The 16,527-nt window shown below is 44.9% G+C and overlaps 1 protein-coding gene across 1 annotated transcript in view; it reads left to right on the top strand.

Annotated features, from left to right (window-relative positions):
• Positions 1-7,526: 7,526 nt before the first annotated feature.
• The window catches only part of GPC3 (glypican 3), a 514,875-nt gene continuing 505,874 nt past the window's right edge, over positions 7,527-16,527 (top strand). The window contains exon 1 of the mRNA XM_058292375.2: positions 7,527-7,863. Within this exon, the coding sequence (XP_058148358.1) occupies positions 7,689-7,863 (175 nt within the window). The 5' untranslated portion in view covers positions 7,527-7,688. The remainder of the gene's footprint in view (positions 7,864-16,527) is intronic.

Here is a 16,527-nt window from a genome sequence, read left to right as displayed (position 1 = left end):
TTTTTTCACGCAGGGTGGCTCTCCTTGTGGGGTGCACACCTTGCATGTGGGGCACCCTTACGGAGGGGATACCCCTGCGTGGCATGGCACTCCTTGCGCACAGCAGCACTGAGTGTGGGCCAGTTTACCACATGGGTCAGGAGACCCTGTGGATTGAACCCTGGACCCTCCATATGGTAGACGGATGCTCTGTCAGTTGAGCCACATCCGCTTCCCAAAACAATAACATTTTTTAAAAAATAAAAGGAAAAGAATAAAAAGACAGGCAATCAACCAACAACTCACGTTGCAACATGGTGATCACAAGAGTCAGCATGGCTGGGAACTGAGCAGATGTGATGGAACTGTTTTGGGGATCTGTTTTGTGAGGGATGCATTCAGTCATTCATTCAACAAATATGTCTTGGGGGCCTACTATATTCTAGGTGCTATGCCAGGTACAGACGTAGAAGATTCCTTCCCTAAAGGAGTTCAGTTACAGAAACATAGACTGTCAGAGGTCAAAAGCATGTCATCCACCACCTTCATTTTACAGCTAAGGAAGCTGTGGTTCAGAGATGTTAAGTACTGATCCAGGGTCAAAGCAGCTCTTTTGATTTTTCTTCCTGTGTGCTTTCAATTATTCCAAGCTAGTTGGGAAGAGAAGACATTCCCACACACAACAACTTCAGAACACCACCAGAAAAAAGGCTGCTAACTAACCATATGGTATTAACCACAAGTTTAACAGGAGTTGAAGAAAACTGGAAACGTCCAGAAAAGCTTAAATCTTCTGAGTAATGACATGCAATTTATTTATGGCAGGGGAGACTTGCTATGTTTCTGTCATGCTGTAAGGATGAATGAGATGAAGGCATTCCAAGGAAGCAATATTTCCCTCTGGATCTTATCGTCTTGCTCTAATAAGATATGTTTTGGTATAAAGGCTAGCATTTCTTTTGTTTACAATAGAAACATGATATAAATTAGGGAGAATAATTGGTAAAATAAAATAAGACGGCTATGGAGTTCATCCTCTATTCTGTAATTTATAGTAAGGTCTGCTGAGATCTAAATTTCAAGGAAATCATATTTACTCTCTTCTGAGTATTGTTTCAGTAAAAAGTGAGCCACAATAAAAGAGTGTTACTATGGGACAATATCCTATGGGCTGATTTTTTTGGAGGAGAAATAGTTTAATTAGAAATTTATCTTCAAAAGGCTACCTGTTATCAGCAATTTTTATGTTTTGTGATTTTAATAGGAGTTCTCCATAGAAAAGGAATGTGGGATTTTTTTTTTTTTGGTAAAGAAAAGCATCCCAGGGCTTCATTCAAAAAAACATTTGCTAAGTGCCTGCCATGGGTCAAAGCATTGTGCACATACTAAAGCAATGCTTTTCAAACTATCTGTAGCGAAGGACCAGTATTTTATTTTATTTTATTTTATTTTATTTTATTTTATTTTATTTTAATTTTTAACCTCTTGTGGACAAATACTTTGGTTAAATAAGATAAAAATGAATGACTAGAAACCTGAATAAGAAATACAAAATACAAAGCCATTTAAAAAGTATTAGGTTCAACTGGAGGACCTACTTATCATATGTTTACATGTGGCAGTAATATCAAAATACTGTAAAAGTTTCTAAGTGCATTCTTGATTTCTGTACTTAAACTTGCAGCAAAGCAGTAACAAACAGTGCACAGACCAGTACAGGTCCATGGACTGCACTTATTTATTTATTTATTTATTTATTTATTTCTCTCCCCTTCCCCCCCACCCTGGTTGTCTATTCTCTGTGTCAATTTGCTGTGTTTTCTTTGTCCACTTCTGTTGTTGTCAGCGGCACGGGAATCTGTGTTTCTTTTTGTTGGGAATCTGTGTTTCTTTTTGTTGCGTCATCTTGTTGTGTCAGTTCCCTGTGTGTGTGGCACCATTCCTGGGCTGGCTGCACTTTCTTTCGCACTGGGTGGCTCTCCTTACGGGTGCGCTCCTTGCATGTGGGGCTCCCCTACGCGGGGGACACCCCTGCGTGGCAGGGCACTCCTTGCATGCATCAGCACTGCGCACGGGCCAGCTCCACACGGGTCAAGGAGGCCCGGGGTTTGAACCGCGGACCTCCCGTGTGGTAGATGGACGCCCTGCACTTTGAGTAGACTTGTACTAGCAGAAATAGAAGAATAATATGCATCCCTGCTCATTTAGACTCGTAGGTTATGGTAGAGAAAAACAGGTAAACAAACACTTGCTGTACAGTATGGCAAGTGCAGGAGTCACCCCAAGTGTTAGAATAGCAAGGACTGCCGACTCTGGGTCTGGTTGGTAGGGTGTGGAATGGTCTGGATACTGTGCTTCCCCTCCATTGGCTACAGGTCCCAACCATACTGCCTCTGAAGAACATGATTTCTAATTCATAGACTTTATGATAACTGTAGAGTTGGGTGGGGGTCAGCAGGGGGAGATGGCCTCTCCTTAAGAGATGTTACTTTGAAATTTCCCAACATTAGGACTGTGACCGGAGCTTGGGAAATGTGGTGGGAGAGGCTGTTGAAAGTATGAGCTGCTGTATGTGGTCGTGGCTGTTGATTTACTCCCATGGGTTGCTGGGAATTCTGGGAGCTTGGAATGATGGGAACTGGCCTCCATGGAAGCAAACACATGCAAGGTCAATTGGAAGATGCCACTTGACCTATTGGGGATCCAGGATCTACAGCATAAGGATCCAGAAGAAACTTAGGAAATTACTTGTATATTCTACATGCCTTTACAGAAAAATAAATATATGACATTACCAGATCCATTGTGCTTTTTGCTCCGTAACAATTCAAAGCAAAACAAAAGTATGTGTGAATTGCCAGGTGGCACATAAAGCTGTGCCTCAGGCATCACCAGCCTTTGGATTTAAAGCTACCATACTTTCAATCACCAAACTACAAACCTTTTAAATTTTTATGGCAAGCTAAATATCCTATGCAAGAGACACAAAATGTTAGATATACATACAGTATATCTGCCCAATCAAAAGAAAATCAATGGAGTAGGGGTATGAAGAAATATGTTTGTAATCCAGATCAATATCCCTCTACACAAACAAAGACAGAATAGAATAACTTTTTATTTGTAGTAATCAACCCGATGCCACAAATAAAAATTCCAATAGGTTTTTTTTTTTCAAGTTTCAGACTCTGACTTATAAGAACCTCAGTATATTTTGTGGATTTAGTGAGGGAAAAGCACAGTCCCTGGTCTGAGGAGAGGGTATCCATCCACGACACACAATGCCAGTATCTCAGCCCGGTCTATTAATTTTCCACACACATGGAGCCAGCTTCTGCCTGGGATTATTATGCAATTTTTAAAACGGCTTTGAGTCTTTCAACTTACAAAGTTACCATTTACCTTGTGCTGGCCTGCTGGCTGGGATGAATGAATGAACACACTTTCCCAAAGGACCATAATTCATTCTATGATCATAGCTTATACATTGGGGAGAATTGGGATCAGTGTGCCTGGCGCCTCCCCTCCCCTCGTCCCCACAAAGGAGTCATACACTGCAAGAGAAGGGGAGACAAAGTGGCTGTGTGCCATATAGTGCAGAGGTGTGGCTAGGGAGGTGTTGACTGTGAGCAGCACCAGAGTAACATATAAGCAACTGTCTACATGATGTGATTTCAGGTGCACCGAAAAAGGCCTCATTGCCTCTCAGTTTAAACACTCCCTTCCCACTGGCGGATGCCTGGAATTCCACAGTTTTTAGAGCTCTGGTCCTTTGGTTCAAAGCTTTGAACCCTGTTAAAATACTCGTACCCCTGGGTGGGCAGCCCCATTATATCGTATCAACCACATACTCCGTAAGGGGATGAGTTGTAAAGCTTCTTCTCCGAAAGCAGGTTTTTGGGCGCGGGCGTGGGGCGGGGGGAGGGAGAGACTGTGTACCTGAGGGGGCGAGGAGGGGAGAGGAGAACATCACCTGCGGGGGGTGGGGGGGAAGGGAACTGGGCCGAGGACAAACAATGTGTGCGTGTGTGGCCAAGCACACGGCTGTGTATGAGCTCCTCCCATGGCGGCAGCTGTTGAACACCCTTTCTTAACCCTCTCTCAGAGAACTTGATTTATGCGGCTCTTGGAGCCATGGAACCAGACTCTCCTCCCTGCTATAGCAAGATAATAGCTGCTGGCTACAGCTGGGAATTCTCGAGTTCTTTCAAACTGGAGACTCGGAGTGAAAGGTGAAGAAAAGTTCTTCTGGGGCTTGCTGAGCTAGGTAGTCTTCCTCTCAAGTCCAAAGAAGAAAATGGGGTCCAACTGTGTTACCTGAATGCTTCCAACTGGGTACGAAAGTGCAGAACCGTAAATCGTAGAAGGTGAACACTGGCTCAATAGGCACATCCTTTTGTGTTTCTGGACTGATTGCTTCTCTCTCTCTTCGAGCTGAAGTGTTAGGATGAGTGGGGGCCCGACTTCTACTATGAGGAAGGGAGCCTTGAAAAGTAAGATAGCTGTTTATGTAAACAAAGGAAGTGAAAACAGTCTTAATTCCTGGTCACCCATCTGGACAATAGACAGTAGATAACAGACTAGATTTCATACTCTGGTTAAGGAACTGGACCCTCATCAGTAAGATTCCACCTCACCATGGAGGCAGAGAGGACAACTGCCCACAGTGTTCTCGCAAGCTTTCCTGAACAAAAGCCTATCCTTCAATACCTGTTTCATTGCCTGAGATTCCACTACTAGAGTCATTGCTGGGGGTGGGGGGCGGAAGGCTTAGAAAGTCTCTGAGAGGCACTTAAAAAAACGGAGCTACTCCTTAAGCTTAGAAAGTTTATTAACTTTTATTAACTGTAGGTTGGCTTAAAGCCCTGAAGTAGCTGCTTAGAGGGGAAGCAGAAGCATTAAGACCAAAGAAATACTTCACACAACCTTGGGTCCAGTTTGCCTAAGACCTAGCCCAAATCCTAGTGATCTACTTACCACCTCATGGGTTTTGCTATATCCTCATCTTCCCAATGCTACTGAATATTTATCTTTGAACCAGCTTGCACTTTTATCGACATTTGTCACAGCACTACCTACTTAGCTTTGTCTGACTGAAGGCAGGGATTGGATGCAATAGTTAGGTATATTTTTTTCTAACACACATTAAAATAAATATGTATTTTTAAAAAAATACCCGAAACCTCGTTGGTCCACATACCACTAAGGATTCACGCACTGTACTTTGGGAAGCACTGCCTTAGCTCATGCAAAGTGTATCATTAACAGATAGAACAGGATATATTAAAAATAAGTCACAGTCCAGTCTTTTCAAGGTACTCAATACCCAGTAGTTGAAAACAACTGTTGCCTTTGTAGTTAGTTGCATGAGCTCTGGAAGATCACGAATTTATGGGAGGTCATGTCTTCCTCTGCGAGGTCATGAAATTCAATCAATGCTTGCCTTCCAATCTGCCCTTTGGTCACAGGGCTCCACAGGTGGAACATATCAAACTCACCAGCCAAATTATGACTCTTAATTGGTGTTTCTTTTAAAGTGGATATGTCATTTGTCAAATGTTCAATGCAGGCGCAGGCCTAACCCCAGGCAAAATTATGAAGTAGGAGAAGAATGCCAGATACATAGGTGGCACTCAAATGTTTGTTGATAAAAAGAATGAATGAGCCCGCCGTCCTTGACTTCTTCCCTTCCAACCCCCAATCCACCAAGTCACCATGGCCTTTTCACTCTAGCTCCTAAATAACTCTGGCAGCTTTCCCCCTTTCCAAAATCTTCTCTGCCACAGGCTTTTATCATTTCTTGTTTGGATTATTTTCACAACCCCTCAACTGGTCTCCTTGCTTCCTCCAATGCTGTCCTTTACACAAGCCATTCTCCACAATGCTGCTAGAGAGATCTTTTTATAAGGCAAATATGATCATGTCACCCTCTGCTAAAAAATGTCCTTGGGTGGTTCCCCAAGGCTCCTTAGCATAGCTCTTGCTTACCTCTTCCACCTTAGCTCTTCTATTCCCCCAGCCTCAAAGTATTACTGGCCCCTCCTCCCTTCCAAGGGGGCCAAGCCAGGCTCTCTCTTCTCAGGGTCTTTGTTCCTGCTGCTTCCTCGCCGAAGGCGCCCTTCTCCCGATCTTCTTTTCTCACCTCAACTCCTACTGTTCTTTCCAGTCTGAGTTTAGGGCGTTATCTCTTCTGGGAAGCCTCCTCTGACCCACCAACCTCTTAAAGAGACTTCTTTCAAAGACGTCTTCAAAAGACATCCCTTTTTCTTTAACTTCCGTATCAGAACCTACTTTCGCCTAGGTCAGAAAAAAACACAATCAGATGATAAACAAATTCACACTGAGGTATTAAATCATTTCATTATATGAATACTTACTGAGTTCCTACTGTATACAAGGCACAGTGCTAAGGCGTGGAGGCCACCGAAAGAATGAATTAAAGATCCCTACTTAGGAGCATATAGCTAATGACTAAAATGCATTCTTTTTCTGAGAAGTAGTTGATTCTTAAAGAAACGAATTTCTAAAGGTGAAGTTTAAGCAGCAGAGGTGGGCGATTTGGGTCCCAAAGACCTCTCAAACAGCCTTCTACTCGATCTATGAAACAGGCTCAATGAATTTTCCGAGTAAAATGATTTTCTAATGACTTAGGCTGGCTTTAAGCCCTGGGTTATTTTGTTGCCACCAGTTGTGCTTTGCTTCAGGATTTGGGCCCCTCAGGGCTATCTTGCAGGAGATAGAGTCTTTTTAACACCCTGGAGTCAGGTGCTTTCTCTGACTTTGTGTGGTTCTATGAATCAAACCTAGCAAGCCCCACAGGCTTTCAGACTTTTTATGGACAGCATTCAAAGACGAGGCAGGTTGTGGAAACCCCAGCGGTCCTGGAGAATAAAACGCAGAGCTGTCCCTGCATGCGACTGCTTGTGGGTTGGGTTTGCGAACCCGCCCGGGGCCGCGTTGGGGAAAAAGGGCTGAGGGAAGCCCCTTGGAAAGCAGGAAGAGGAGATGGATTTTGTGCGGAGCGAGGAAGACCTCGTGTGGCTAGGGTGGCTAGAGACGAGCTGGCCCCCCCTCCCCCCAAGGACGGGGGGAGAGGTTGCAAAAATCCTAAAGGGAAAAGCCCTCCCGGCTGTAGGCCAATGAGCGGCGGGAAGGAGGAGTGAGGCTGGGGAACTTCTCCCAGAGCCAGTCAGAGGGGACGGCTGCCGAGAAGCCAATCAGCACGCCCGAGCCCGCAGCCCCTCTGCAGTAGTTATGCCAGAGCGCCCTGTGTAGAGCGACGGCGAGCGGGCAGCTGGGCCGGGCTGCTGGGAGCCACCGCACGCGCTCCGCGCCCTCCTCCCGCACCGCCCGCGCCGGCTCCAGCCCCGGGGCGCCCCAGCAGTCCCAGCTGCGGCCCGCGCCGCGCCCCCGCACCCCGCTGGCTCGCCGTGGCCCGGCCGCCGCCCCCTGGCCGCGCGCCCCGCCTCGCTCCGCCCCGTCCCTCCTCGCCCCGCCCCGCCCGGCCAGCCCCGCCCCGCCCCGCCCCGCGCCCCTTAGCGGTTCCCGCCCTCGCCTAGTGCCCAGGTAGCTGCGAGCAAACTTTTGCAGTGGCTGGGTAGCAGCACGTCTCCCGCTCCTCAGGGCCACTGCCAGGCTTGCCGCGTCCTGGGACTGCTCTCGCCTCCACTGCCACTCTCCTGCGCGCCCCTCGCTCTCCGCGAAGCAGGATGGCCGGGACCGTGCGCACCGCGTGCTTGGTGGTGGCGATGCTGCTTAGCTTGGACTGCCCGGGACAGGCGCAGCCCCCGCCGCCGCCGCCGGACGCCACCTGTCACCAGGTCCGCTCCTTCTTCCAAAGGCTGCAGCCCGGACTCAAGTGGGTGCCCGAGACTCCCGTGCCAGGTGAGGAGGAGCCCCTCGCTCGTTCCCCGCGTCCAGCGGGGAGCCGAGGGGCGCGCAGTGGCTGTACCCTGAGCGCATTAGCCTCGGTCGTGCGCCCTGCCTCTGGGCACCTGGGAGTGGTCGGTGTGTCGGGGGCAGGGCCGGGTCCACCGAGGGAAGGAAGGAGGGTGCATGTGGACCGTGTCCGCATCCCCCGGGCTCGCGCTGCTGTCAGGGAAGGTGAGAGTGGAAGGAACGGTGGGGCTGGCCTTCCCGCGAGGGCCCAGTTTTGGGGGGGGAGGGCAGGAAGGTGGGAGCCGATTCCCCGGGGCTTGTTGAATTGGCACCCCGTAACCGAGCTGGTGCCTTGGGAATCTGCCACCCTCGTTCACACATACGTGTCAGAATTTCAGCCTTTGCTGGACCGCGGTTCCGGCCATCCTTTCCCCAGCCTGGGTTCCCCGGGCTCGCGGGCCCAAGAGTAGGCAAAGTTGAGGACAGATCTCCGTCTCCGAAGTGGCGGGTAAAGATCCGTTGAAGGAAACTTTTCAGTCGATGGGTCCCCCAAAGGAGGAGGGCTGAACCCTTTCCCTTCAAAGCAGAGTCCCTTACGGAGGTTGGCAAAATCGCTTCAAATAAAAAACGGTGCTGCTGCCCAAGAGAGCGGGAGTCCAAAGATGATTTAACTCCTCCCCCTCCCAAATTCATCTGCCTCCGTGACAGCCTGGACCCTGAAGGGGAGATGATTTTAGGTGGAGAAAGTTTCTGAACGCCTGCCTTTTGTGCTGCACAATCAGATCGAGCGGCGAGGACATATTTTAACCTTAGCTGAGGGCTGCCGCTGTCAACAGATGAATATTAATGGCCTTGTGTGATTGACTGTCCCGCGGTTGGGCTCCTGAAAGCCTGCCTTAGAATCCAATTAGGACAAGTTGCTACCCTGACAAGGTAGCAGGGAGAGTCGGTTTCAAACAGGTTCATTTATCAGGGGTGCGTTCTGAAGAAACGGCCGATTGTCTTCGCAAACGGTAAGACGACTGTGGCCTCCAGGGTCTCTTCCCGACCCACGCTTGCAGCGAGGCGCGCGTCCCGCGTTGCCGAGGGATGGGGCCCCAGCCTTCGCCAAAACTACACTCCGGGCTCTCAAGTCAGGGAGGCGGACCTGCTGGCCGGACCAAGTTGTGGGTTCGGATGCGCGCCCTGTGGGCGCTGCCAGGGAGCCTTCCTGGTAGGAGGTTACCTAGGCAGCCAGCGCGCCCTCAGCCTTTTCTTTAGGTGGATGAAAAGAGCCAAGCGAGCCTGCTGTTGAGTTGCAAAGGTAATTGGTCACCCTTTTAGGTAACTGAAATGCATTTGCGCATATGTTAAATATTCCTTTGCAGGATCTCCCTCTAAGGGGGAGGGGGATGTAGAACTACCTCTTCCACTGTTAAGTCTTAATAACGTACCACGTGGGCGTGTGCAGGCGCTGTAAGGGGCAACCAATGAATCAGTTCCGCAGAGCTAAAACAACAGGCGAATACCTCTCCCCTCAAAGTGCCATGGTAATTAAATTGCTAAGGCCAGAGAACATGCTTTTGTTGATAATGTAAAAATTGGGCCTCACAAGGCTGAGCCCCCACAAGATGAATGGGTCGAGGGGTAGGGGTTGGAGCCACATTGGCTGGTTTGAAGCCAGGGAGTAAAGGTTGCACTTAAAGAAAAAGATCAGGGGGAAGGGACAGATTCCTGTTTAGCAGCCCCCTTCGACACACACACTCCGCACACTCCGGCAGGCGCTCACCCTCCCCCACCCTCCCCCAGCTCTCTGGCTGCCTGCCTCTTCGCAGCATCTGTATAAAAGTAGTGGGAGGGCCCACACACTGTGTGGAGGAGATTTGGCCTGGACTCCCTCCCCCCTCCTCCTCCTCCCCGCCTAGGATGGCCATACTTTGAGAGAACAGAAGTGGGACTTGTAATGGAGATTTTTCATTTTTCCTCTAGTATTTCACAAACTCTGGAGGAGAAACCACTTTCCAAGAGCCTTCCCTATATAAACCCAGCATTCCCTATTTCAATTCAGCTTAGCAAACATATACAGTGTTGACCACCTTCTGCATGGCAGGCACTGTTCTGACTTGCACTGGAGCAAAGCCAAACTTTGTACCCATACAGCTACTACGTACGGTGTATCTTGGATTTTCTGAGGTACTGCACATTTCCAGGACACTGTCCTGGCATGGAACCATGTGTCCTGAATTTTAGTTGGGCAAATATGCGCACTGTAGATATGAAAAACATGGTGAAAATCCTAATGTCCATGTGTGGGAAGAGCTCATCAGTATTTCAGAGAAGAGAAGATAATGGCAGACCAAATACAATGGCAAGTGCATAATTTCAAAGTGAATAAATGTGTCATTTGCTGCTGTCGTTCAGTGGTTGGAAATTGAAAGAGAGCTGCAAATTATTTGATAGTTATGAACCGTCATGATGACCGCTTGACTTTTTTTTTTCCTGTCTGTATTTTAAGCCATGTTGTTTGCCTGCTCTACTGTATTAACTGCATTAAAGCTGTCTTTGTACCAGATAAAATGCGATTCGGTCACAGTAAAGAGAAATCCTCAAGAATGTCCTGTCTCACTTAAGGGGAGCATTTGGGATTGACTGCTAACTTCGGCCATTAGCAGAATTGGGTTAGAGTGGATAAGGTACATTTCTTATGCTAATATGGATGAGACTAAATGGCATTTGAAATCAGCCAGCCTAAAAAATAAATCACCAGTGCTGAAGGACTCCACTAGACTTCCACAAAGCTGATCTAAAGCGGTACAATCTCATGTTCCCATTTCTTTTAGAGTATTCAAAGGCATAGTATAGCAAGTCTAAATAGCATGTCCCTAAAATCCATAGATTTTTTCATAGCCCCCCCCCTTTTTTAAGGATTTGTAACTTGGAAAGCACCACAGATGGAAACCAGGCGTGCAGAGTTAGCATTTGGCAGAAAAATCCATATAACTGACTTTCAGTGCAGCTCTTTTGCCCTTATTTAATTTAGAAAAATTCAGAAAAAAGCCAATGAGCTCATAAGTCTAGATGTTTATTTTGTTTTGCTTAACCTACCCACAGGCGCAATCAAGAATGGATACAATTTTAGGCAAGGAAAGTGAGCCAGTAATCAGACAATGATGTTTCCAATTGTCTCAAGGGAATGTTACAGAAGTCTGAAAAAAAAATTCCTCTAAACAAAAATCAAGTGTAATTCACTTTATGAATGCCATACACCACTTTTGTTGGGGGGGGGGACCACGGGCAGGGGTGAAGGAGACGATTGGAAATCAGAAAATCAAACAAACCGTGATAGTGTTGCAACTCCCAAAAGATTAAGGGATCTTGCTTTAGATGGCCTTGGAAAGTGCGAGAACCAATCCAGAAGGCCAAATGCCTGTATGGATAAAAGGCAGCCTTGAAGAGCCAAAATTGACGGAGTTTCTTGAAGTAGATGAAATAACTTAAAAAATAAAAAATGACATTCTTAAAACAAAGAGAGAATTTGGTTATTTTCTTTTTTAAAAAGTGGGAGAACTAACATCGGTCTTTGAACTGCCAGCTGGGGCTCCCCAATTAGTTTGAAGCTGTTCGCAGTCCTAAAGTTGGGAGAGAGAATAAGAAGGGAGGTGTGCGAGCGTTTCTGTTCTCTGATACTGCAACAGGCATTTGGGTGATCAGGTGATTTGTTAACACTTTGAAAAAGTTGTATTATTGTGTGCTGACTTGGAACAGTCTTAAGAATTCTCTGAACGTATTTCTTAGGTTAACCCTGATTATTGGTGCCATCAGTCTGATTGCGTGAGGAGATGGCTGATGATTGATGGGGCACCTTGACCTGAAAGGAGTCTAAGACAGCCCCCGCTTTGGCAGGCTCTGTGATAGGCGCTGGGGGTGCGAAAGGAGTAAGACACAGTCCCTTTTGTCAAGGAACTCACAGTCTAGTGGGGGAGCGTACAAGTAAACAGGCTTCCCAGGAAACTTGTAGGATTAAATAGGGTGAAAAGGGATAGAAATACCTCCAGGAAATTGGCTGAAATGGTCACAATAGCCAGCCTGGACAAGGGAAAAGAACTGAAGAGATGAAGTGGGAGATAGGGAGAAGACTCTTAATAGGGCCGCCATCTTAGAAAGAGTTTTCTTAATTCTTGGAGCAAATTCGATTTTGTAAGCATTAGGAAATACAGACATGAGATGATTTTGGTGGATGTTAGGTGACAGAGATGGTGTCAGTTTTGCAAAGCATTTTTCTTTCTTATGGGATGGTAGGTCATATCCAATATTTTGTTGCAATATGTTTGAGCATGCCACTACTTCCTTCTTTAGAGTTGCAATGTTTGCTCTTCACTGTAGTCTAGAAAAAGGCTGCTTATTATCAACCTGGGAGAAAAGAGTCCTGGATTTGTCTGGTATGAGACAAGACAGAAAATAGGTTTTCTCCTTAAATGGCAGCTATCAATGACCACACCAACTTCAGTGTTTGTTGCATATACAAAAGCATGGGTCTTAAGAGGTATCTTATTACTCATTTCTAAGAAAATTGAAGATAATCACTTATAACTTGTGCACACGATACATCATTTGGAAAGAATTTCACTAGGGATCATATTGCTCAACTGAAAAGTTCTGGCATGCTGAATTTGTACATTTTTGTGAATGCTTCCTTTTACTCTGATCTGTAGCTTTTTTCTACATATGGTTATTTGTGTGTTTTAGATTATAAGCTTCTTAAAGGGAAAACACTGCATTTGATGCAGTGTTAAACACAATGCTAAGAGCACCATAGAGCATTTTAGTAAATAATTGACCATAATAGAATTTCTAGAACATTATGTATTTCCTATGAACTCTCAAAATCTTTCTAAAGCTATATGTCATCTCACTTATTTTCGAAACCTATGTCCAAATTTTTATGGCATGTTATTGGGGTATACGGACAGACTTTTCAGGCTCCATATATTTGGGTTGAAGACAGACTGAGGCTTATCTCAGTTAGCTGGTGACTCCATCAGGCAGGGTTTATGAATATCCAAAGAATAAATTGAATTTAGCAACACTGTTATGACTGGCTTAGTGTCATTATAGATCAACAATTATTTTAGCACATAACTTGTAAGACATCTCTTAAATCAAACCCTCTTTGATTTAATGTCAGCTGGACTTTTCCTGCTAATGTTAACATTACCAGAGCTGGGAGTTGAGCTGTAACACATGCATGGACCTGTTGAAGTACCTCACAGGTTTCTGTAACCTGGGATCAGAATTCGTGTACAGGCTCAGTTCAAGAGACCATCCAGGAGCCAGCATCTATTCAGCCCTTGTCGAGCTTGTGAATGGGCTTGACGTTTTTGGTAATCTAGGGTCTAATGGAGAATGCAGGCAGAAAAATCCCCCGTCCGTCTGCCCCATATTTAGCAAATTGTCTGGCTTGAAACTGGATCCCCAGCACTCCATTAAGAAATGAGCATCAGAAAATAGAATCCAAGTCATGGGCCCCAGACTGACTTTAGAGAAAGCATAAAGCAATGGGAATTTGCCTTCTGAGATATAATGACGAGGAGAATGCGATTTAGAAAGCAAGGTGAAGGTGGGCGGATCAGCAGAGGAAATATGCATTTTGAATTGCCGTGTGTTGGGGAAAATGCTCACTGCAACATTATAGCCTCACTTGAATATCTTGTTGCATACACTAAGTAAAGAAGGTTTAGTTCTGTACTTCAAATTAGGTGAATTAAACATCAACTATACAATCACTAATTATTAGAAATACTTGTTTGCCATTTTAAAAAAAGATTTATTTATTATTTTATTTCTCTCCCCTTCCCCCCACCCCAGTTGTCTGTTCTCTGTGTCTATTTGCTGTGTGTTCTTTGTCCGCTTGTGTCATTGTCAGCGGCTCGGGAATCTGTGTTTCTTTTTTTGCATCATCTTGTTGTGTCAGCTCTCCGTGTGTGTGGCACCATTTCTGGGCAGGCTGCACTTTCTTTCGTGCTGGGCGGCTCTCCTTACAGGGCGCACTCCTTGCACGTGTGGCTCCCCTACGCGGGGGACACCCCTGTGTGGCACAGCACTCCTTGCGCGCATCAGCACTGTGCGTGGGCCAGCCCCACACGGGTCAAGGAGGCCCGGGGTTTGAACCGGGGACCTCCCATGTGGTAGATGGACGCCTTAACCACTGGGCAAAGTCTGCTTCCCTGTTTGCCATTTTTAAAAGAAAAGAAGTCCAGACTGATTACCAAGAAAGTCATTTTCGCTTTTGCCTCTCTTTGTGTGCAGCTGGACAAAGCTTCATTTGAGAGTTTGCATTTTTCCTCATGAGTAAAAAGAGTTAATGTTAGGGCCAAAAATGCATTCTAGTGTTCCAAACAGTCCATTATTTCTAGAAGCTGAAATTGTATTTATATGTTAGATTAGTAAATCTGCTAAGTTTTTTGAAGTATTCTTAATAGGCTGATATTGATAAATAATTGATAAGAAGGGAGAAAAAATACAAGTAAAAGTAGAAATAAGAAGGGCAGGGAGGCCAAAGCCATTATAAAAGAAACCTCCAGGGAAGTGGTTGTGGCTCAAGCAGTTGGGCACTCGCCTACCACACAGGAGGTCCTGGATTCATTTCCTGGTACCTCCTAAAGAAGACAAGCAAGATAGCAAGCTGATGCATCAGTCCGGCATGGTGAGCTAATGCAACGTGGTGATGCAGCGAGATGACTCAACAAGATGATACAACAAAGAGACTCAACGAAGAGCACAGCGAGAAAACACAATGAGAGACACAACAAGCAGGGAGCGGAGGTGGCAGAGTGACTAGGTGCCTCCCTCCCATACGGTAGGTCCCAGGTTTGATTTCCAGTGCCTCCTAAAAAAAGAAGGTGAACAGAGAGCAGATAGCGAGTGCAAAACAATGAGGTGGGGGGCCAGAAAAATTAAATAAAATAAATCTTTTTTAAAAAAAATAGAAACCTCCACCCTTTCTATTCCATGTATCCACCTAAAAGTTGAAAGATATACATTTCTTAGAGTGATGATTTTGAGAATATTCTGTATTTTTCAAAAATTCTACAATGAAACATTTATTTCTTATAAAATCAGAAGGCTGCAAAATATTAGAGTACAATTATTGGTTTGTCTTCTCGAGTCTGCCTTTGAAAATAAGTTTGTTACTGAAAAATTAGAAGATCTGATTATGGCAACTTTAAGTTATATGCTCATCTTCCTTACAAGACTGTGTTATCTTTGATGTAGGAGCAATATCTCATTTATCTTTGTATCTCTGGTGACTAGCACAGTACATAGTATAAATAATAGGTACTCAATAAATATTTGTAGACTTGATGAATTAATGAATTTAGAAATGTTATTACAAACAAAAAATTTCCATAAAATAAATCTTTAAGGGGAAGTGGATGTGGCTCAAGCAGTTGAGTGCCGGCCTCCCACATGGGAGGTCTCAGGTTCAGTTTCCAGTACCTCCTAAAGAAAAAAAATGGACAATGAGCAGATAATGAACACAAACAACAAAAACAAGCACAAAAACAAGCAAACAGATGAGAGAGCCATCTCGGGGTGGAAAAAATGAGTAATGTTTTAAAAAATATCAATCTTTAAGTAGTTTATTATTTTTTACTAATATACTCAGGTTTCTTAAAAAGAAACTCCTCTTTCAGGTCAAAAATCCATTTGTTGGTTATAGGTAAGTGAGAAAGGACATTGGTTTAATTCATTTCGCTGCACTGTAATTCTCTGGAAGAAGTAGACTAGCCAAATCTCACGAGAGGTAAGTGTTTTGTACTTGTTTACAAGTGTATTCTAAGTAGTTTAAAGGTAAATTAAAGATGCATGCACACTATACATACACACATATATACCCAATACATATATTTATGACATCAAACCTCATAAATGTACATTTAAAAGGACATAATCCAAAGTATATATTCACCCATCACGGTTTTATTTGAGCAGGATAAAGGGACTTGTGAGAGTTTTCTTAATTTCCCTATGCACTAGAGCAAACTTTTAAAGTCACTCGAGAAAACCTTCAACTCGTTGGCTAGGGATGACTCATTGGGTGATAGAGTCCTATGTAGGAAAGAAAGAAAACATGAAGGAAGGGATGATGCTCATTTGAAATAAATATCATAACTCTACTTGCATACTTTCCCCTTTAATTATGGTTCTGCCTCCACTCTCCAAAGCCATCAATATTCATACTTACAGTGTGTATCGTGGCAACCTGGGGTTTTCATTGCTTGTCAAATTTTGTCCTGCAAGATAAAAGTTGAGGAAACATGGTGAAGAGAGGAAGAGTTAGAGTGACAGACAGAGGGCAGGAGAGTAAAAGCTTCTAGTATATATCAGAAAGTTAACTGGCTCTTAACAGACTGGAAAAGATTGGAAAATATTTGAATATGGAAATTTGCATATATGCAGGTAATACAGAGGGATTCCCCAATTGCATGTGGTTCCCAGAAATTCTTTATCTGGTTGTCTTCTTTCTTAGTATCCATGGTTTTTTATTAAGTTTTATTGAGATATATTCACATACCATATACATTTCATCCAAAGTGTACAATCAGTGACTTTTTGTATGATCACAGATCACATTGCCACAATCGATTTTTAGAACATTTTCATTACTCCAAAAAGTGCAAACCCATACCC

This window comes from Dasypus novemcinctus, chromosome X (genome assembly GCF_030445035.2).
Source record: "Dasypus novemcinctus isolate mDasNov1 chromosome X, mDasNov1.1.hap2, whole genome shotgun sequence".
NCBI classification, from domain to species: domain Eukaryota; kingdom Metazoa; phylum Chordata; class Mammalia; order Cingulata; family Dasypodidae; genus Dasypus; species Dasypus novemcinctus.
Note: the sequence above shows the minus strand (reverse complement) of the source record. Positions and strands in the feature narration are given on the sequence as shown.